Source organism: Calypte anna, chromosome 13 (assembly GCF_003957555.1).
Source record: "Calypte anna isolate BGI_N300 chromosome 13, bCalAnn1_v1.p, whole genome shotgun sequence".
Taxonomy (NCBI): domain Eukaryota; kingdom Metazoa; phylum Chordata; class Aves; order Apodiformes; family Trochilidae; genus Calypte; species Calypte anna.
The window spans coordinates 2,487,337-2,509,169 of record NC_044259.1 but is presented as its reverse complement, the minus strand read 5'-3'; the positions used below and the strand labels follow the sequence as shown (position 1 = coordinate 2,509,169).

At 49.0% G+C, this 21,833-nt stretch overlaps 1 protein-coding gene across 1 annotated transcript in view; it reads left to right on the top strand.

Moving 5' to 3' along the window:
* NRG2 (neuregulin 2) overlaps positions 1 to 21,833 on the top strand; it is a 173,951-nt gene that overhangs the window by 95,213 nt on the left and 56,905 nt on the right. Inside the window, 1 exon segment of the mRNA XM_030459037.1 lies at positions 13,494 to 13,665. Within this exon segment, the coding sequence (XP_030314897.1) occupies positions 13,494 to 13,665 (172 nt within the window).

The following is a 21,833-nucleotide window of genomic DNA, read 5'->3' as shown; positions in this document are numbered from 1 at the left end:
GATTGTAGTGGAGTCCCTTGGTAGAGCCCTAGCACCCGAAATTAATTCCAGTTGGTAAGGACAGGAGAGCATCACATGGGCTGAAAACTGGGTGGGGAGGCCCATGAACAATGGATTAGGATAAACAGCAGTGTGTCAAATTGTCAGGGGAGTGAAGGAGAGAGCAGTGTGGGGACCTCAAGTCCTGCCAATTGCTGCCCTCCCTGGTGAGCCCTGTGTGGTTAAACTCTGCTGCCTTGCCCTGGGGCTCCCCCAGCCCACAGGTGGGCTTGGGAAGGTGGATCTGCTCATCTTTAGTTACCTGGGAAGGCTTTTCAGAGCTTGCTTCACGTGGCAGGGCTGGTGATCCTGTCTGAGGTGTCCGTTTAGCTTTTGTTCCTGCTCACAAAGACGCTCCCACAATTATCTGATATTTTGACTAGACGTTTATTTACCACCAAATTATAAAGGGAGGGGTGCAAGCTGAAAAATGGGATGAAAAGCATAATAGAGCAGGCTGTGCTTGACTCTGGGGTTCAGTCTTCATTGTCCTCTGGCTTTGGGTGAGACCCAGGTAAGCTGGCTGAGCTGGGCTGAGTCCTTGTTCAGAAGGTAAAAGTGGATCTGGGAAAGATCCTGTGTATGTGTACAGGGTCCTGGGAGCTGCAAACAGCAGCATGGAAGTGAGCAGGAGGGTTTGCAGGAGGGTTTTCTTCTCTTGGTGTTTCAGGCTTGACCATAGAGGAAAGGGACAGGCAGGGATGAGAGTGAAGAGCAGGAGGGGAAGCTCAGCTTCTGCATCCTGGAGCCAGGAGGAGAGGGGGACCAGAACCCCCAGTGCTGCTCCGAGCATCCCTGAAGTTGTGTTTTCAGTGAGATGTGAGAGGAAGGCAGCATTCCCAGAAAGGAAAGGAGCATCAGTCTGGGGCTTAAGGGTGATGTTCAAGGTTTTCAAGATCAATGGTTTGGCAAAAGAAATTAAAAACCATGGATCTTACAGCCAAGGTGAATCGAGAAAGGAAGATGAGTGGTTTTTGGTTACTTGTGTTTGGTGGCAGCTGACATAGGCAAGGAGGCAGAAACAGAAAGAAGGAGAAACATAAAGGATTGAAGGACAGAAGGAGAGATGGGCTCCATCTTTGGGAACAGGTGGAACATTTCTTTTGCACCTGGGGATCAAAAGAGCCTCACAGGACTCAACGGTTGATATTGCATCTGGGTTCCCCATCCCTGCTGTGCCCTTGTCCTGACAGCCTTTCCTGCAGGGACCCTGAGCCTTTTATCAGAGGGGATTTAGTGTTGCCTGCTGGGGAGGTTGTGAGGTGTGGATCAGGTTTATCCTTGCAGTCACCCAGGTCCTGGGGCACTCTGTGGGATGCAGGATGTGTAGCCCTGGCTCGGTTAGGTGTCTGGATCCTGGTGGGTTGGGTGTGTGTTGCAGGGCAGGGATGTACTCTTTTCAATTCCTGAGGGGTTCTTCCAAACTTATTCCTGTAATCCTGTGGTTTGTTGTCCCCCTGAATTCTGTCTTTGCAACTTTCAGGTTGGCTCTGTAATTGTTGAGGATGGCAAAGGTCTATCCAGGCCTTCCCAGAGCTGTTCCTCAGCACCACTGCACCTTCTGCATGTTTCTCAGACTGAAAGTCACATACCCAGGGTATTTTGCTTTTTTTTAATTTTTTATTGTATTTGCTACAAAAAATGGATGAGACCGCACTCTTTCCATCAGGTTTTATGTGCTGTGTCTCAGACCCCTGAACATCCTTTTTTGGAGTTTCTAGGGGGATGCATTCCTCTGCATGGAGCTGTTCAAGGATGATGGGGGAGACGGTGAATCAGTGGGAGTGCAGAAGTGAAGGAGCATCTCTGCCTAAGCTGGGCAGAGCCTTCATCTTTCTTGTCTAGCTCAACTGCTTCCTTGCTTTTCCCTGCCATTTTTGCCTGGAGATGGGAGCCATCCATGCTTATAATACAAGTTGGATCCCACATTGTGCCCTGCCTCTTCTCAGGTCTTCCTTGGATCCCAATCTCCTGCCTCTCGTTGTCACTGCTGCTTAAAATTGGCATTTGTGGTCCAGAGGTCCTGGGTGCAGCATTGTTCCCAGGACAGAGTCAGAACAAGGCCCAGTCCCTGCCCCTAATATTTTAAGTGGGATCTTTGAGAGAGGAAATGGAAGCAGAGAGAAGGGATGCAAATTGTCCCACTTTACGCAACATTTCTGGGATAAAACCCAGCACTATTAATAGCTTTTTGCTCAACAGCCATCTTTTGTTCAGCACTCTGCCCATCACCTTAAGTTGTTTGCCTTGTGCAGAATCTCTTGGCCTGGTTGGGGGAAGTTCCCACCTTGGGATCTACAGTTAGAACTACAGCAGATCAAATCAACCCGGATCCATTTTGAATCCAGAATATTTTTCCTGCTTGGGCCACCACTCTTGTTGCCTTTTTTTCCCCCACATTTTGCAGCGTTGCTCTTTGGGTTTGGTTGCTTGCATCCTGCAGCATCTTCTAGAAAATGACTTGTGTCTCACCTTCCTTTGCTGCTCTTCCCTAAATTCTTCACTGGAGGAACCAGACAACTGGCAAGGGTTTGCACACATCAAACCCTCAAATTTGTCTTGCCTTCCTCCTTCCTTCTTGCCCATGAATGTTCTATAAAGTGAATTTTCTGCCGGAAATGTTTGTGGAAGAAGAAACTGTTGATTAAATTTTAACAAAGAGTCACAAGAAGCAAATTTTAAAATTGCAACTCTATGTTTGTGATAATAAGAGCTCTGTCAGTGCTGTCAGGGGCTAGAATTGATGGAGGCCACAAAATCTCTTTATCCAGCCCAAATGGGCCAGAGTTGCTTGATTTTTAATTTTTTTTTTTTTTAAACCCAAGCCACAAACTGCTCATGAGCAATTTACAAGCCAAAAATTAGCCAGCACGGCTTTGCAGAGAATAGTTCTGAAGGATCTTGCAATAAGCCATATTCAAATATAAACCAAGGGAAAATAAGGATAAAAAAATCAATCAGGAAGAGCTGACATCCTGGAGACTCCTGGCAGCCATAAATCAGGCTGATTGGGGGACATTTCAGTGGTAGCCACCCATTGCTGTGCTTCGGTGGGGGTCGGAGCTCTTCAGAACAATGCTGGGAAGCCACACTCTGGACAAGGCAGGAGACATGCTGTGTTAGTGTCTCCACTGGGCAGTGCCCAGAATCCCAGCTGGAATTTACAGCTAGCTGCTTCCCTGCAGCCCAGGGAGGAGGTGGCCCCTCTCTCCAGGGCTTGGGTTCTCCCTGGGCTCAGCCCCTCCTTGCAGATCCCGCTGGTGCCACTGGAGAAGGCAGAGATGCCAGCAGCATCCTAGGCACTGGGATAATGGTGTAGTGGAGGGTTCCATCCCCACTTGGTGGGCTTTGGGAATGTAGGTATCCATCTGGCTTGGAAAAAGTGTCTCAGGGATGAGCTTTATTTTCTTTCCTTTTCTTGCGTTTGGATGGAAAGCAGACCTGTGGTCACTATCTGAAGTTCTTCTTCTGGTACCAGTGTTTTAAAGCATTTCTTGAACTAGCAGAAAAAAAAACCAAAACCAACTTTAAATCATCCTAATATAACATTACAGAGAACAAACAAGTCTTTAATGCAACCCACAGGGGCTCTTGTGGGGAGATCCTGATAAAAACTCGACTTTCTGTTTTGGAAATACCCTCTGGTGGATTTGTCAAAACCCTTCCAGAGACAATGGTGAACTTTTAAAGTAGGCAGAGACATGGAAAAAAAAAAAATAATACTGTAATTAAGACTGCAAGTGGTTGGTTTTTGTCACAGAATGCTAGTGAATATGATTTTATAGGTTAACAGTTGAAAATCCCCCCACCTCAGTGCTAGAGAGTGATAAGGAAATTTATTTGTCCAGAAATTAAAATTCTTTCTTCTTGGAATGCCTTCTTTGTGCTGAGTTTCTACCTGGATGGGCAGAACAGGGATGTCCTCTGGCCCAAGGCTTCCTGGGAGGTCAAAATATCCAAAAAAATGTTACCAGCTGGGCTGCCACATCTTACCTGCACTTGATCTCTGCCTGCCCTGAGGGAACTTTGTAAATTATCCTGAGTTTTGCTGATTTTTCTTTCATTAAGCATGTTTGAAATCACTTGTTAAAACTGTCCCTCACCTGAAGGGAAGGGGCAGGTGCAGAACTGGAGTTGGAACAGACCCCCCACAGGGAGGAGCTGCAGGAAGGGCTGGGTGGTTGTGGTCCAGACCTCACCTGTCAGTGATTTAACACCTTTGGGGTCCTCATTCTGGTGAATGAAGACAGTGGGAACTTGAAGCCAAGAAAACCAACTGTGTCCTTGGCTGCATCAAGAGAAGTGTGGGCAGGATGCTGAGGGAGGGGATTTTCCCCCTTTATTCTGCTCTCCTGAGCCCCCAGCTGGAGTGCTGAGTCCAGTTCTGGAGTCCCTGTTCCAAGAAAGCCATGGATGTGATGGAGAGTGTCCAGAGAAGGGCCATGGGGATGATCAGAGGGCTGGAGCAGCTCTGCTATAAAGAGAGACTGAGAGAGGTGGGATTCTGGTTCCTCTCGAGGTCCCAGGGGACCTCATTGTGGCCTTCCAGGGGCTGAAGGGGCTCCAGGAAAGCTGGGGAGGGACTTTTTAGTTTGCCAGGTGGTGACAGGAAATGGGGGAATGGATTCAAACTAGAGGAGGGGAGATTTAGATGGGAAGTTAGGACGAAGTTCTTCCCCATGAGGGTGGTGGGACCCTGGCACAGTGGATGGAAGCCCCATCCATCCCTGGAAGTTTTTAAGGCTTGGATGGGGCTCTGAGCATCCTGAGCTAGTGGGAGGTGTCCATGCCCATGGCAGGGGGTTGGAACTGAGTGAGCTTCAAGGTTCTTCCCAACCCTGAGAATTCCATGATGCTCTGAAATGCCACATTTTGAGAGAGGAGGAAGGTGCTGCCCAGCAGTGCTGTGCTATCTAAAGCCAGGTGTGCATACCTGGCCCTTTGCTTTTTGCTGACTTTGGTGAGCAGAAGCCAGGGCTGGGCAGAAGGAGAAAGGTTTGCTTGGCAAACCCTGCACCTCACCCAGGGTCCCATGTGTCTGGCATTGCCCTCCTGCTGATCTATCTGAAGGATTTGGGGAGTGCTCTTTGAGGTTGTTCTGTACCCAGGGCATTACCACACCTCTTGGTTTTGCACAAATCTACCTGTGATGCTCCCACCAGTCCCTGTCTTCTGTCCTCTTGGCATTGGGAGAGCCCAGGCAGTCTCTGTTAAAGGGATTTCAGCTCCATTTAACCACTATTCCCACCCCCCACCCCGTTTTAAAGAAACAACCCTGTGGTCAATAGAGCTGTAATACTCAAAATAGGGGTTTTTTAATTGCTTTCTAGAGCTGATGATGTTCCCTTAATGGCAATTATACATGAGGAAATCCTCCCCTCTAACCTATCATATGTGCTGCTATGGTAAGGGGTCTGCATATGGGTTTATGTACAGATTTGGTAATAAATATTCAACAAAACAAGTTTTATTGCTCACTTGGATTGTTTTATGGCCCGGGGTGATGGTTACACTTTCCTTTGGTGATTGAGAGATGACAGATAACACCCAGGTCTTTACCAGGGTAGCAGTGCAAGTAATTTGTGCTTAGTGTTCAGGGCAGAAACAAAGAATTAATGTATTTCAATGTTTGGGATGCTCTGGGTAATGTGGTGTTGGCCAGGTCTTGTCTGGCAGTCCACAGGGTATGGGTGGGCTGTTTTTCTAGCTGACTGTGAAGATAGAGATAAAACTATATTTTATGAATTGCTGCTTCCAAGGTCATTTGGAAATTGAGCAGTTCATAAAATATATCTTTGTCCAAAGATATATTTGATTATATAAAATATGATTCCAGAATCAATTGGGTACAAACAAGATGTTGCCTTTAGGGTTGAAAACACATTGTTAGAGGCATGAAGGGCAGAAATTGTCACTGCTGTCTTTGTGTGGCTATTGTTTGGGGGTTTAATAGGAACAGAATGAATGACATTTTTCCACCAGACCACTTATGCTCAACTATACCTCCAGGACAACTTCCTGGCCAAAAATATTCAAAACAAACAAACACAATAGCAATTCTACTCCAATTACATTGTTTGCAAACCAGCTAGTGTTCATAGAGTACTAGGTTTGGCAAATCCAGGCACTTCAGCCCTGGATTTTAATAGCAGAGATTTGTATGTGAATTCCTTGTAGCTGTTGTGCTCTGCAGGTAAGCATCTGAGAGGCCACATCATGGCCACCTCCAGCATTTTAGCCCAATTTGGGGTCAAAGCATATCCTAGCTGACTTAATAGTTGGGATGGAAAGCCTGGATATTGGGAAGAAATCTTCACCCAGTGGCCAACTGCTCAGTGAGACTCCAGGCTATCATAGAATCATAGAATTGGCTGGGTTGGAAGGGACCTCAGAGATCATCAAGTCCAACCCTTGATCCACTCCCCCCATGGTTCCCAGCCCATGGCACTCAGTGCCACATCCAGGCTCTTTGGAAATATCTCCAGACACGGAGAATCCACTACTTCCCTGGGCAGCCCATTCCAATGCCTGATCACCCTCTCCAGAAAGAAATTCTTTCTCATCTCCAACCTAAACCTCCCCTGGCACAACTTGAGACCCTGCCCTCTTGTCTTGCTGAGAGTTGCCTGGGAAAAGAGCCCAACCCCCCCCTGGCTCCAACCTCCTTTCAGGGAGTTGGAGAGAGTGATGAGGTCTCCCCTGAGCCTCCTCTTCTCCAGCCTCAACACCCCCAGCTCCCTCAGCCCTTCCTCACAGGAATTCTGCTGGATCCCTTCACAGCCTCCTTGCTCTTCTCTGGACCTGCTCCAGCACCTCAATCTCCTTCCTGAGCTGAGGGGCCCAGAACTGGACACAGGACTCAAGCTGTGGCCTCCCCAGAGCTGAGCACAGGGGCAGAATCCCTTCCCTGGACCTGTTGGCCACGCTGTTCCTGAGCCAGCCCAGGATGCCATTGGCCTTCTTGGCCACCTGGGCACACTGCTGGCTCATGTTCAGCTTCCTGGCAATCCAGACTCCCAGGTCCCTTTCTGCCACTCTGTGCCCAGCCTGGAGCTCCCCATGGGGTTGTTGTGGCCAAAGTGCAGGACCCGGCACTTGGGCTGTTGAACCTCATCCTGTTGGAATCAGCCCAACTCTCCAGTCTGTCCAGGTCCCTCTGCAGAGCCTGACCAAATCATACCCCAAGTTTCCAAACTTTCACTTGAAAGAAGAATAGCTAAATATTGAGAGGGGGGAAAAAGAAAGGCAGAAGGGGAGGGATTTATCAGTTGTTGTTTTAGGTCAGTATGTGTGAGAGGAGAGTGAACTTGCTGACTTTGTGGCACCTTTTCCTGGGAGAGATCCTAGAGAGAGCAAACCTGAATCCACATAACTGCTTGTGACTTCCTTGTCAACTCATGGGAATTGTCCTGGGAATTCTGGGGTTTGTACCTCACAGTTTTAAATGAGTATAGTGCTGTGGACTGGTGTTGTATTTATTGCTCCTTCCTGAGATGGAAAGCTAGAGGAACACAGTGAAGGGAAAAGAACTTGTATTGTGGGGATGCCATGGGCCATGCAGGGAGGAATAATGCAGTCCTTCTGGCTCCAGCAAGGTTTCCAAGCTTCATTCCCACCCCAGCACTGCTGACTTCAGTCTTTTCAGCCCCTTCACATTTCCAGTCATCTGGGTCCTCTCCCCATCGGTGTCTCTGGTCTGTGTTCAGCTGTGTGGATGTCCTCAGCAGATCCCCTGGGATCTGAAGGAATGGTCTCTCACACCTGATGTCTCCTAATCCCTGATGCTGTAAAAATGGGACTTCTCCCAGGAACACAGAGATGTGCCCCTGACTCCTGCTGGCACCTGTCTGTGGGAAAGGCCCAGCAGGCTGGGATGTGCTGAGCACAGGGCACATCCATGTCCTTGGAGAGCTTGGGGTCACTAATCCTTCCTGAAGGCTTTGGTTCTGCAGTTCCTGCAGGGACAGAGCCACGGGCAGTGCAGCCAAAGGGACCCATCCTGCCTGGAGCTGGCTCCCAGAGTGGAGTCCCTGGCATCACAGATCCAGTAAGAGAACTGTGGCTAAATGTTAATTAAAAGGCCTAATAATGGCTACAGCAAGATTCTGCTTCTTGGACATCAAAACTTGACACTTACAAAACTTGACACTTACAAAACTTGACATTGATGTTTACCCCTCTGCCCAGGACCTAGAGTGAGTGTGTAAAGGCAGTCCTGGTAACAGCTGTGAGCTGATCAGCTTTTCTGAATAAATCAGAAATGAAAGCTGCTTTAAACATAAAGCACATTAGAGGTGCTGGTTTATAATTTATATTCTCAATTTAGAGGCTGCAGTTAACCCCTGATGGGTTGTAGCTGGGACATGGCACATAGCCCTTGGGCATCGAGGTTCTCTCTGCAGGTTCTGTACTTTGTGTGGAGAAAAAAGAGGACAAACACAGCATTTCAAGTGTTAAACAAGGGTTTATTTTCTAGTGAACCCCATGTTTCCATTCCTTCTGGCTGGAGGGAGCTTTCTTCAGAGCAGATTTGACAACCTGGCATTTTGCAGCCAGTATTGAAGCAGTCAGAGGATCCAGGACAGGAGCAGCTGCTGCTGAGATTCAGTTTTCTCTCCTTGTCATATAAAAGCCAAAGCAAACACAGGCCAAAGGAGCTTCCCCTCTGATAGAAACAGGAGAGGCAGCAAACACACAAGAAACAGGGGCTGCATTAATCAAGAAATAAGATTTATTAGCTCAGTGCAGAGCCTGCTGACCCACCAAAGATCTGCAGAGCTGCATGATGATGCCCTGTGGCAGGGATGATAGAAATGGAGAAAAAAAACCTGTGGTAAGGAGTTGTCATCTTTGCAAAAGTGTGTGTTTGAATTGGGAGCAAGTGGAGGCTGCAAAATAATTCCCATTTTGTTTTGTTACTGCTCAGTTGTTGGACTCTGCCCATGGGGGATAACTGATGTTTTGAGCTGAGGCTCTGAGGTGCTTCCAGGCATAGTCCAGGTACCAGAAGTAAAAGAGGTGTTGTTATCATCACAATATTTCAATGTAATATCAAATGTAATCAGAAGGTAATTAATTAAAGCAGTGTGTACATATAAGACCTTTTATGGCTGATGTTCAAGCAGCTCATAAGGCATAATTTAAAGCTCATTTTTTAAAGACTTTTGTAACCCTTTGCTGTCCATGAGAAAGTGGTAACTTGGCAGTAGATGCCAGGACTGCTGTCAGAGGGCAAGATCCTTCCTGTAAAAGCCTCTTAGTGAAACACCAACCTTGAAACAGGTTAGGAAAATGTGGGCAATTACTGATCCCAGCTTTAGGGTTAATTTGTATGGCTTACCCAGCTAGTGTAGGCTGAGATCTCACACTTGCTTGGGATTCAGCTGGCCTTGTAGTGAGCAAAAACCTGTAGAAAATCTGTATTTATTGTTAGTCTCAACTCTAGCAGGATGAACCCTACCTTTTTGCAGCACAGCATCCTCTTGGTGTAGGTGCTGTTAGAAAAATCAGCTGGATTGCAGCTGCCTTTTCTCAGGCTTTGTGGTTTCTCAGCCACGTGGAGAGGAGACTCAGATTTGGGGAGAGGAGGCACTGACAGCATTGCCAGGTGACCAGGGATACAATTCCTGAATGATGGCTTGAAGATAGCTGCAGCCTCAGGCTGACCAGTGCAGCCAAAAACCTCCCCATTTTTTGGGTCTCCAGCAGTGTGGGTTCCTAAAGCAGGCAAGGAGAAGACCATGAGCTGGCAAACCAGGGCCATGAGATTCAGAGGATGAGGAGCTGAAATGGCAGCTTCAGCTCAGCCTGTGCCAGGCTTGGGGGGGATGGGGGTGGCCTTGGGTCAGTGGTTTGGCCACATCCGAGCAGCAGAAACCTGTGCAGAGAGGCTGGGAAACTGGGAGCTGGTGGGGAAGTAGAACCTGAAGCCTGCTTGGTTTACATCTGGGACTGTTTGCCAGGGATGGGGCATTATCTTGGTATCTGCAAAGCTGGGACTTCATTTTCCCAGTGGAAAAAGTACCAAAGAGAGAGGGAGTCAAATGGCACCAAATCTCCAGAGCAGGAAGGGAAGGAGGCACTGTCAAAATCCTCACATCTCTTTGAACCAAGCTTGTGGCTTTCTGAGCTGTAACTCCCTGATTTGGAAAGGACAGGAATAGGGAATGGGTCGATGTTGAAGCTGAAAATGAGCTGAAAAGTAAAACTTAGTCTTTGGCATACTCCAGGATTAGCACTCTGCTGCTTGGGTCTCTCAAGCTGAGTTAGTTTAATGATGGAGAAGGCTGAAAGGTGAATCATTCACAGGTCACAAGTGCCTAAAAAGGGAAGAGGTTTCTGGTTGCTAGATGGGATTCAAATTTACCAGAGAAAGGCAGAGATATCTCTTGGCTGAAAGCCAAAGGTAGAGAAATTCAGATTAGGAATCAGGGCTGCAATTTTAACACTATGAATGAAAAACAGTGGAAGTTCTTTGGCTGGCATTAAGCAGATAAGAGCTCTAAATGAGGATTTCTGTGGTTTTCTAAAAGATGAAGGAATTATGAAGGGATATTTTCCAGCCCAGAGCAGCCCTTCCAGCAGACCAAAGCTGGGCTTCCTTTTAGAGCAGAGCTGGCTGTGGCTGGGGATGCTGCATCCATCCAGGCATGTGCTGTGCCTGCTCTGCCATGCTGCTGCCCAAGGATGAGCCACACATGGAATGGCACAGGAAGGTGCAGGGATGCACTGGATGGCTGGAAGCACAGCTCTTTTTCTTTATGCTTTTTCCACACACAGTCCAAAATACTTGTGAGCTGCATTCCCCCTTTCACTGCCCTGAGAGAATTCCAGTCTATGGAATGTGGCTTGTGGTATGGATGCACCATCCCTCTCCCTTCTGTAATAAGACAGCTGAAACATGAAGTCTGGAGAGGAAACTTGTTCTCCTGCCTTTTCCTGGGCTGGGATCTCTGCTGGAGGAGTGGGATGCAGGCAGAGCCCCTGCCCTGTCTAAGGGTCAGCTCCAGCTCAGCCCCACTTGGCATGGACCTGCCTGGTTAGGAATTTCATGTCATTTGTTACAGAACCACAGAGTTAAGTTGATTGGAAAAAACCAGCAGGATCATCAAGCCCAGTCATTAACTTAACACTGAGAAGGCCACCAAGAGCACAAGGTGTGAGGGGTGCAGAGGCTTGGGGGAGATGTGATTCCTGCCAGAGGGGGTGAATAGGGAGTGGAGATCTTGGAAAGTTTCTTGCTTGTCCTTGGCCCTCTCCTTCAATGTTCTCCATGTTTCTGGGCTTTGTTCTGCTCTCAGCAGCATTTTCTGACACATTTCTCTCCCAGACCATGCTGCCTGCTTCACAATTCTGCAGTCTGCAAGGCTGGAAATACTATGAAGCAGATGCAGCAATGCCAAGGTCAGGACCTGCCTGGTATTTAAGGCACTGCTGGCATGGGACAGGGTGACCTCAGTGTACAATGGGAGCCAACCAGCACACACATTCAGACAGAATAAATATTTGACAGAGTCTATTTCTCTATTGCCCAAAATAACCCCTACAAAAGCAAGGTCCTGTTTACCTTCCTGGATCTCTGTGCATGGTGTTCTGAGAAAAGATGAGCTCTCTTACCCATTCATTGCCTTCCTCCTCTTCTGGGTGATCCCTTTCCAGGCAAGCAGCAGGGATCCTGGCTTCACAGCACCCAGAACACCTTGGATTTTCATAGAATTTCTGACATCTGGGGAAAGCTGAGAGAGTTTTTCTTTCTGTCTTTGCCAAAGCGTGGTGACCTGGGAAGCAGAGCAAGAAATGAGGGTGCAGCCTGGAGCATTATCTGCTGCTGTCCAAGCTGGTTTTGTGCTCTCCCTGCCCCAAACAGCACCTCTGCAGCTCTCTCCATCCCTAACCAGTCACAAGGAGTTTGCAGCAGGCTTGTAACAGTCAGTAAGAATATTTGCTGGGGTTAATTCTTTTTTTCTTGGTGTGCTACTGGCTCCTAAGTTTGTTTCTGTGCCTTGGTGCCAGCAGAGCCCCGGAGCTCAGAGCCAGCAGCAGCTCTGGAGTGCTGGGGACTGATTTGCTGTGTCACAGTTCCAGTAGCCTCTGGGTTTGCCTTGTAGTCACTGTGAGCTTTGCCCAGGCACTTTGTATTACCCCAAACTGTCTGTGTGTGTTTTCAGCTAAATTTTTGCTTCCCAAACCCTCACAGATCAGACAAAGGGATAAGAGACTCCTCGGAGCAGCAGGACACACCTGGGGGTTGCTGTGCTTTTTATTTTGTAGAAGATCATTTCCAGTGAAAAGAGGCTTTAAATAAAACCAACCTATGATAACTTAGCTTGGCATGAAGGCTGAGTGGAGACATAGAAAGGTCTATAAAATAGCAGTTAGTCTAATGAAACTCATCCAGTTCCTCCTCCTTTGAGTGCTCTTCCATATCACAAGATCAGAATGCATCAGGCAATTTAAAAAATGCCTTTTTCATATTAGGCAGACCAAATACTTTATCTCTGACACATCTTAGGCAAGTGGAAACCATTGCTGCCCATCGTCTTCAGGCAAACCCAGCAACTTGCTGTTTTCTTTTTTAAGGTTAACACTTAGAGTGGAAAAGAGAGCAGAAAGAGTGCAGAGCTGTCAGTTCAGAGGAAAAGTCTAAGCCTGCTTATCCTTCATTGTCATGTTGAATATGAAGCCTGGCAGAGATTGATAAGAATTGTCTCCCCCTCTGATTCATGTCCCAGGTGCATGGTAAAATCTCCTCTCTGAAACCCCCAAGGGAGCTCATGTGCCCAGCCAGGCTTCCAACTGGAAAGGCTGCTGGCCAGCCTGGCAGTACAGGCTGTAAGACCATTTTAAGTAGCTATTTTCTTTAGTTTTTCTAACTGAAGATCACCTTAACACCTGAAGAATAGCTGTCCCTCCCTGTCTCATCCTTTGTAGGTGCAGGATTTCATTGCAGCCCTGCCCAGGGGCTGTTACTCTGCTGCTGATGCTTTTGTGCAGAGGGGATGGGGAGGGAGAGGGAACTGCTCTCCAGGACCTCCCTGTGCTCCTTCTGCACTGAAATGCTTCACCTGTGGTCACTGGGGCTGTCAGCATGATCAGCAGCAATGGCAGGATGCTGGAAAAATTAGTATCCAAAGAATCTGGAGCTCCTGCATCCCTGGCTTTGGCCTGGAGAGCAGAGCAAACACCAGCAAGACACCTGTGGGTGTTGAGTGTGGCCATGGGGAGCAGATAAAACCAACCCAGACCTCAGGAATTCTTCTGTTCCCCACAGGGATGTTTTTCCCTGTGCAGGGATGCTCCTTCCCTGCTCCTGTGCTGGCAGAACCTGGGAGCAGAGCAGTGCATCCCTTCTCCAGCCCTCCCATCCCACAGTGACCCAGGGGAGGGGGCTGGGGGCTTGGGCCCAGCCTGAGGAAGAGGGAAGTTTTCACACTGTCTGATTTCTCTTTTTGTAGCTGTCCCTCCCAAGCTGAAGAAACTGAAAAGCCCAAATGTTCACGTTGGTGAGAAGATTTCACTGAAGTGTGAGGCAACTGCTGGCAACCCTCAGCCTTCCTACAAATGGTTTAAAGATGGCAAAGAGCTGAAGAAGAGCAAAGACATCCGGATCAAGTATGGAAATGGGAAGTAAGTATGGTAGAGGGGTGCCTCATGCTGAGTGGCTAGGTCTGGGAGATTGTCTGGCTGGAAGTGGTGCTGTGATTTCCAGGTCCCTGCTGATTCCCTGAGATTCTCCCTCAGAGGCACAGGACCATACACAGCCCATGTACCATGCCCAGGAGACTGAGCAGGATTCCCAGTTTCCTTAAGGAGTTGTGGAGGGAGAGGAGCAAGTGTTGCATGGGATAGCTGCTGGGTTTGTAGCTGGGAACTCTTCCTGTGCCATTGGATCCCTCCAGGGACCTGAGGAGGTGACTCTTTCCCTGCCAGCTGGTGGCTGGTTGGGCACAGCCTCAGGTTACCTGGGATGGATCCTGTTTTGGGATCAGGGATCCTAATGCAGGCACCATCCAACCCCTGCCAACAGCAGATCTACATAAATGTGGGGGGACCCCCTGTTCTCCCTGAGTTTAGGTGAGCCTGAGAGCATCTGAAGCAACTGCAAAGATCCAGGAGCCCATCCCAGTCCTGTCTGAGCAGGACCTGCAGGCACCCTTGTCTGGTGTGAGACCCTGGTGTCCCTGCACCCATGGTGACATCCATGGCAGCTGCCCTGAGCTTTCCATGTGGTGAAGGATCCATTCCCAGGATCATCCTTGAGACCACCCCATCCAGGCAGTGCAGACAACTGGGAGGAATGGACCCTGGGGACTAAGGGGCTCTCATGGAGGGCTGCTTTAAATGGACCTGTGCTGACATTTCCCCAGATATTTACATGGGAAGCATCTTAAAATTCTCCCATAATCACGACCATGCACGCATTCATGTTTGTGACCTAGCCAGCAACAAAGTCAGCTTGCAGCTCCCTAACTCCTTGGAAAACTTGGAGCTAATTTTTTGCTGGCAAATGTTATGCCTGAGTGTGTGAAAAATAGATGACCTCTTTTCATTATGAACTTGGGAGAGTATTAATTTTTTAAAATTAGAAGCCATGGAAAAAATCAGTTAGGAAAATCAGTTTGGGCTCCAATGGGTCTTTGTTAGTCGCTCCACTTTGATTCCAGTCCTGTTGGGTTGGATTTCAAAGTCACAGCCAAAGAGTTCATCTCCTTACACCCAAATGCTTGACCTCCTATGTGATCCTGGACGATGTAGGACTCCTGGATTATTTGGGATGAAGCAGGGAGGTGGTCAGTGGGAGGCTCAGGCTGGAAACACCAGTGGATCCAGAATTACTGACTCAGATCCAGTGGGTTCTGGGGGCTCAGGAAGAGCTGTCTGGGCTTGCAGGCAGCAGAGGTAGGGTAGAAATGTGCCTGTCTCTGATGCCCTCAGTATTTTTATGGTGGCCTCAGTTGTTTGCTGCTGGGTACTGGAGCTGGGGTGCCCTGGAACAGTGTCTGTACCTCCTGCCCTTGGGAAGGCCCCAGGGGGATCCCTGCAGGATGTGGGACCCTGAGCTTGCTGGTGCTGAGGTCTCACTGGGATGTCAGGGAGCTCAGAGCTAGAGAACAATCATCTCTAGATGACCAAATGCCCTGCAAAACTCTCTGGGGACCCTGGCAGTGGCAAAAAGAGCCTTTTCCCTGCTGTGTTCCCATGGATCACAGTCCTTCCTTGCCTCCTGGCTCCCTGTGTCCAGCACAAAGCTGTGCCAGGATGGCATCCCACCCCCAGAGGAGTAGGGGACAGACACATTCCCTGGGCCAAGGACATAAACATGTGGGAGGGGGTTGATCCTCTTTCCTCAGGACACCTCTGTCAAGTCATGATTTTGCATTTACCAGTTTCCATGACAACACACTGGCTCCCAGCCTGCCAGCGACAGGCCAAAGACATGTGCCAGCTAGAAGTGCTTCCTGATGGCAAAATAAGCCCAAGAACAAACATTTTCAAGAAAGCTGAGTCCCTGCCTCCTCCAGTGTCTGATGTTCCCTCAGCAGCAAAGGTGCAAGCCCACAACATTCCTCAGAATTCCCCAGAATTGCTTCCCATCCCTTCTTTGTCTCCCTTCTCTCCTGAGAACATGCCAAGGAGTGCAGAGGTGCCTGCCTGGGGCTGGGGACCAGGCTCAAGCAGCTGATGAGCTGAAAGAGCTCTCAGACAGTAACCTCTTGCTGACCATTTGCCCCTTGCTGAGCAGCCAGCAGTGTGGGAACACTTCTCCAAGCAGCTCTGGATGGGTCTGTGCATGCCTGGTCTGGCATCCTTGGCTCTCAGGCTCTCCTCTCCACTGCCTTTGCTCAGGTCTCAGTGCATGAAAATACCTGGAGGGCAGAGTGCTCACTGGCATGGGACCTGCTTCCTTTTGGTCTTGACTGCATGCAGTAAACACAAATTGCTGTGTGCATGAAGTCTCAGGCTCGAGGGAGCCCTCCTGACTTTACACATCCCCAAATGGGGCTGAGTTTAGGAGGGGGACTCCAAACAGGACATGGGACATGCATGGGCATCATTGCTTCCAGCATGTTAGGAGAGGGCTTCAGGGAAGGATAAGTGTCTTAAACTGTAAAGCTCAGAAAGGAAGCCCTACTCTGTGATGATTAATTCGAGGATAATGGAATTTATACATCTGCCTCTATTTAGAAATAACACTGGTCTTCAGAAAGTCCTCTGCTCTTCAGTTCAGTTCAGAGTAGAGTTCCCAGAGGGCTAGAAACAGAGCACAGGGGAGGGACTGTCATAGAGAAAGTACAAAAAATTAAAAGTTTCATGGACCTGGCCATATGCACAGGATCATTTCTTTCAAAGTTTGATCCAAAAACCTAAAGGAGTTGTCTGCTGCAGCCAGGAAACAGGAGCCCTGCCAGGATGGGGCATTATAGAATCAGAACTGTTCTGGTTGGACTTTTCAGACCATCCAGTCCAACTGTTATCCCAGCACTGCCAGGGTCACCTCTACCCCACGTCCCTCAGCTCCACATCTCTAGGGCTTGGAAACCCCCCCAGGGATGGGGAATCCCCCTGGGCCAGGCCCTGAGACCCTTTCCAGGGAGAAATTGTTCCCCAGCTCCAACCTAAACCTCCCCTGGCACAACTTGATTGTGCCAAAAGTTCCTCTTTTCCCATCCCTTGTTCCTGGGGAGCAGAGCCCGACCTCCCCTGGCTCCAACCTCCTCTCAGGGGTTTGCAGAGAGCCACAAGGTCTCCCCTCAGCCTCCTCTGCTCCAGGATCAACACCCCCAGGGCCCTCAGCTGCTCCTCACAACTTCTCCAGACCTTCTCCTTGCTCTCCAGACCCTTCCCCAGCTCCATTCCCTTCTCTGGACACTCTCCAGCCCCTCAAGCTCCTTCTGCTCCTCAGGGGCCCAGAACTGAGCTCAGGATTGGAGCTGCAGCCTCAGCAGTGCCCAGCACAGGGACCATCCCTGCCCTGCTCCTGCTGACACCACACAGGGGGATGGGGGCTTTGGCCCCCTGGGAACACACTCACTGACATTCAGCTGCACTTTACAAACTCCCCCAGGTCCTTTTCTACCAAGCCCTTTCCAGCCCCTCTGCCCTAAGCCTGGAATGTTGCCTGGTGGTGTTGTGACCCAAATGCAGGACCTGGCACTTGGCTTTGTTGAGCCTCATACAATTGGTCTCAGCCCATGGATCCAGCCTGTCCAGGTTACTCTGTAAAGATTTCCTATCCTCAGGCAGATCCACACTTCTGGCCATCATGGTTTCATCTGCTTATAGAATATGTTGTCTGCCTCTTCATCCAGGTTGGATGCTCTATAAGAGACTCCCACCATATCTCCCTTGTTGTCCTCCCTCCTGATTCTTACACGTCACCTCTTAACCTGATCATCACAATCTTTAAGCTCTAGGCAATCACAACATTCCTTAACAGCCACCCCCCCACCCTTGTCTGTCTCTTCTGAAGAGTTTGTCACTATCTAGTGTATCACCCCAGGTGTGACACTCATCCGTGATGCCACCTCAGTTGTATCCCTGCTGCACAAAGGCTCCCAGCTCCTCCTCTTTCCTGCCCATGCCTGCATTGGGGCAGTTGTCCTGCAGAGGAGCCCTAATTCCTTCCTGACCCTTCTCAGGGCTTTCTGTGGTTTCTAACCATCAATACCCATTGTGTCTTTGGTGCCACATGGCCCTCTGTCTCCTTCCTGCTCCCCCTGAGATGGACCACGGACCCCCCAGCCATTGGTGTGATCCCCCCAGCCTCGTCTCTACTGAACCTCTGTCCCCTCCTCCTTCAAACCTGGGTTAGGAGGTGGTGTCCAGAGGGCTTCCCATGGCCCTGTGGGTCCCTGGCAGAGCTGGGAACAGTTTCCAGTCCTTAGATGATATGCAGAGGATTAGGATGGGAGGCAGGAAGGGTATGGTTGCCCCCTCTGCTGCTCTGTGCCTGGGTTTCCTCTCTGCTTTTTTAAAAAAAAAGAAATCTCCCACTAGAACTTGTGACTGAAGCCTTTTTTTTTTTTAATATCAAGTTTTCATCTTTGAGATCTCTTTGAAAATAAGGAAGTGTATGTTGTAAGATGAGAGGAGCAGTCAGCGGCATGTCAGCTCTTCATCTTTGCCATCAATCATCTCCCATCTCGTTGTTTGAACTTACCGACAAAATTTCTGGTACCATCAGGCAAAGGAGTCAGGTTTTATTTTTTGTTTTCCAATGGGTTTTTGCTGGAGAGAGGGCAACAATTCTGATTCCTCCTCTCTGAACTGCATGTTCCATCTGTAATTAGTAACAGGCTGGGGCAAGCCTGGCTTGCAAAAAGAGGAACTTCTTCTTAAGGTGGAAGAAATTATTGGCTGGAAATCTATCTCCAGCTCAATTTAAATAAAACAGTGGATGGGGAACCTAGAGGAATTCCCCAGAAAGGACTGCAGGCAGTAGTGGAAGCACAGCACAGTGCCTGGCTCTCCCTCTGAGCTGCCAAAGAAATCCCATTTTCTGCATGGTGCAGCTGGGATCTGATTGAGGCCACTGGTTCCCAAGAAGTTAAGTTTGGGTTTTCACTCTCTGACCGTCCTGGCACGTGGTCAAATGGCAATTCTGGAAAAGCCAAGGGAGATTCAGTTTGCAGAGGTGTAAAGAACCTTCTCTGCTTACCTGGAGATTTTCAGCTGGGGTCAGAGGGGCTCCAGGAGCCTGGTAGTCTCCCAGCTGCAGCTTTCCTGACAGCCTTTGTGTGCTTTTTTACCAAGGGAGATTTGTGGGGTGATGAAGCAGGAATATCATTAGATTGGAGAGGGCTGACAGTTCAGTTTGGGACAGGCTGACCATATGACATCCCTTGGGAGTAGTGTCCTACTTTCAGTATCACCAGGAATCCCTATTGTTAGCCTGTAAGTGGAGCCAAGGGATGCCCTCTTCTCCTGTTACTGTACAGTAGCTCCTCAGGCAATGCCACTTGGGGCAGATTCATTGCTGGGGTCTTCCTTTTAGAGCTCCCTGCTGTAGATTATTCCCCACCCACAATGAATGGGGCTGTGGTCTTCCCTGAGCAGCTCACTGCTCTGGAATGAAGGCAAAAAAAAAATAATAATGCCAAAGCAGCAGGGGAAAGAGAGTGCCAATAAAGATAAATGATTTCCTAATTAAGCCTGGAGACAAGGAGGGGCAACAAGAACTGTTGAAGCCTTGTGGGAGCCAGAGTGAACCCAAGCAGGCTATACCACCACTCTGGCAGGGGTCTTCAGGCTGACATTTTTAAACAAAGGAAAAAGCTCATTTGACAATGGATCTTGCAAGAGCAATTCCAGATGCCTTGAAGCTAAGACTCTGCTCAAGCACCGGTGTTGTTATAATCACCAGGGGAGCTTCTGCCTTGGTAACTCTCACGATGTCATTATAAGACTCCAATATTTGGGATTAGGTTTTAGCTGCTGAAGGCACTTTATTGGAGGGCATCTCCTTTGTTTGTCTGCTTGTTGTTTTAAAGGAGATGATGGACATCATCTTGGCCAACGCACCTGGGACTAAACCACGGAATTTGAGAACTGAAAGGAGCAGCAGTTGGGTCTTGAGCTAGAACAATCCACAGACTTTGCAAGTTGGGACTCCTAAGAGATTCAACAAATGGGAATTTAATTTAACTTGACTGAGTTATAGTGACTGACAAGTTACAGTCGGGCATTGGGCTGCTTCAGCTGAAGGAGCTTAATGTGCCTGAAATCTTGTGTAGATTCTGCAGTGAAGTTGGCTGCTTAAAAAATAATAATGAATAAATCTGTCTGTACAGACCTTAGCCCACCACAGCTGCAAAATGCCACAGATTAGGTTGAAGCACTCATTAGCTTCAACATTTCACAAGCTGAAATCCCATTCACCAGTTTTAGTTAAAACTCTTTGTTTTGAGGCAGGAGGGGTGAGGTGAGGGCTGAAGCTGCTGCCATCTCTTCTGGGACAGCACATTCTATACCTCCAGGCATGATTTTGCCAGGTTCCCCTTATACTTGCTGGGTCAGGTATTGGTCAGGATCTGTGACATGCTGCAGTTGCAGGAAAATGACTTGGGAAAAATGAGATGGATCCCAAAGGCTCTGAGTTCAGAAAGGAGCCCCAGAAAGAAGGAGCCCCCAAAATCTCTTGCAACGCCTGGTGTCCCACAATGGGGATATGTCTTGCAGAGGTTTTGGAGGAAGTAGTTTTTCTGTCCCTCTGAAGGTGCCATCCCTTTCCCATGAGCTCTGTTCCCACAAATGTTTTGTCATGATCTGAGTATTTGCAGCCTGGCTCTGCTCACCTCTGAGTGATGCTTTTCCTATGGCACCTCCCTCTTCCACTCCCCTGATTCTTTAAAACTAATTGCTTTGCTTTAAAGGCCCCTCAGGCCTTCCTCCCTCCCTTCTGACAATCTCTGGTTTGGTTGGGTTTGGTTTGGTTTGGTTTGGTTTGGTTGGGTTTGGTTTGGTTTGGTTTGGTTGGGTTTGGTTTGGTTTGGTTAGCAGTGCAGCAGCCTCCATCTCCTGTGATACACCTCCAAACCAGGATCTTGCCTTCTCCCCAGCACTAGGGACCCTCTCTTCCCTTCCCTGCTGCAGAAGGAGCTGGTGCTTTGGTTGCTGAGATAGTTCCAGCACTGCTGGGGGTGTCTCCTCTCTGTATTTGGACATTTTGTATTTTGGGGCAGGGAGGTGTCTGTTCCACATTTGGGGCAGGGAGGTCCCTGGCTCTCAGGAGGATGCTGAGGTGCTCCTGTGGGGTATCACAGTAATCAGGAAAAGAACCAGCTCTGAGCTGGTTTTCTCAAAGAAACCCAAATGCCAGCATTGGAGTGGGAGGGAACATTTCTGGGATGGATCAGTTGCTTTGAATCCCAGGACAAGTAACACGAGGGGCCCCGTGCTGACACCAGGTCTGTGCATCAGCCTTCACCCAGAACTCAGCTTTTTCCTATTTCTTGATTTCACACCCTGGCAGCTGCCCCAGGCTTGCCTGGCAGGAGGAGCAGCAGCACACAGGGGTTTGCCCACAAAGTCCCCTCCAGGGACTGGTGTGTGGTTGGATGACACTGCTGGGTTTGGTGACATCCCTGGCAGCTCAGTCCTGCTGCCCCGGGGCTGAAATTGAGGATGGAGAGGCAGGGGGAGGGGGTTGCACAAGTTCCCCTGCTCTTTGGAGTGTACTTATCGATCTTTCTCCCTTTTGTTGACCCTGGGTGACACAGAGGGGACTCCAGCTCTCCCTCCAGTGTCAGTGTCAGCTCTGCAGAGAGAGGACTGCTTTTAAAATCAGCTTGTCCCAAGCCTGGGCACAGAGAGACAACAGCACTGCTGAGCAGAGAAGGGGCAAATCTACTTTTCAGGTTAGAACAGCACTTGGATGTTGGGGAACACGGGTAGGAAAAAGCACATGGATGGGTTTTAGGGGATGGTTGTTCCTCTCCTTATCCATCTCCTGGGCCTGCTTCTCCGACAGTCCCAGCAGGGCAGACACTGAGCAGGGCAGATGATGGTGTGAGGGGAGGAAGAAGCAGGACTTCTCCTGCTGCAAAAAGGGATGGTGGCTGTGCTGAAAAGTTCAAACCTTCCTGTTCTCACTACTCTTATTTTATTGCTTTGCTTGAGGGCATTTTTTTTCCCCTTTTCTCATTTTCTGTTTCTGTAGCTAATCCTGAGCCAGCCAGCCCATGCCCTGGGGTGCAGAGGAGCCAGCCCAGGGCCACTTCTCTTTTCCAAGCACTCCAAGGACCAGCTTGGTTGTGCTGCTCTGAGTATGAAGGGAGGGCAGGGAAGAGCTGGGG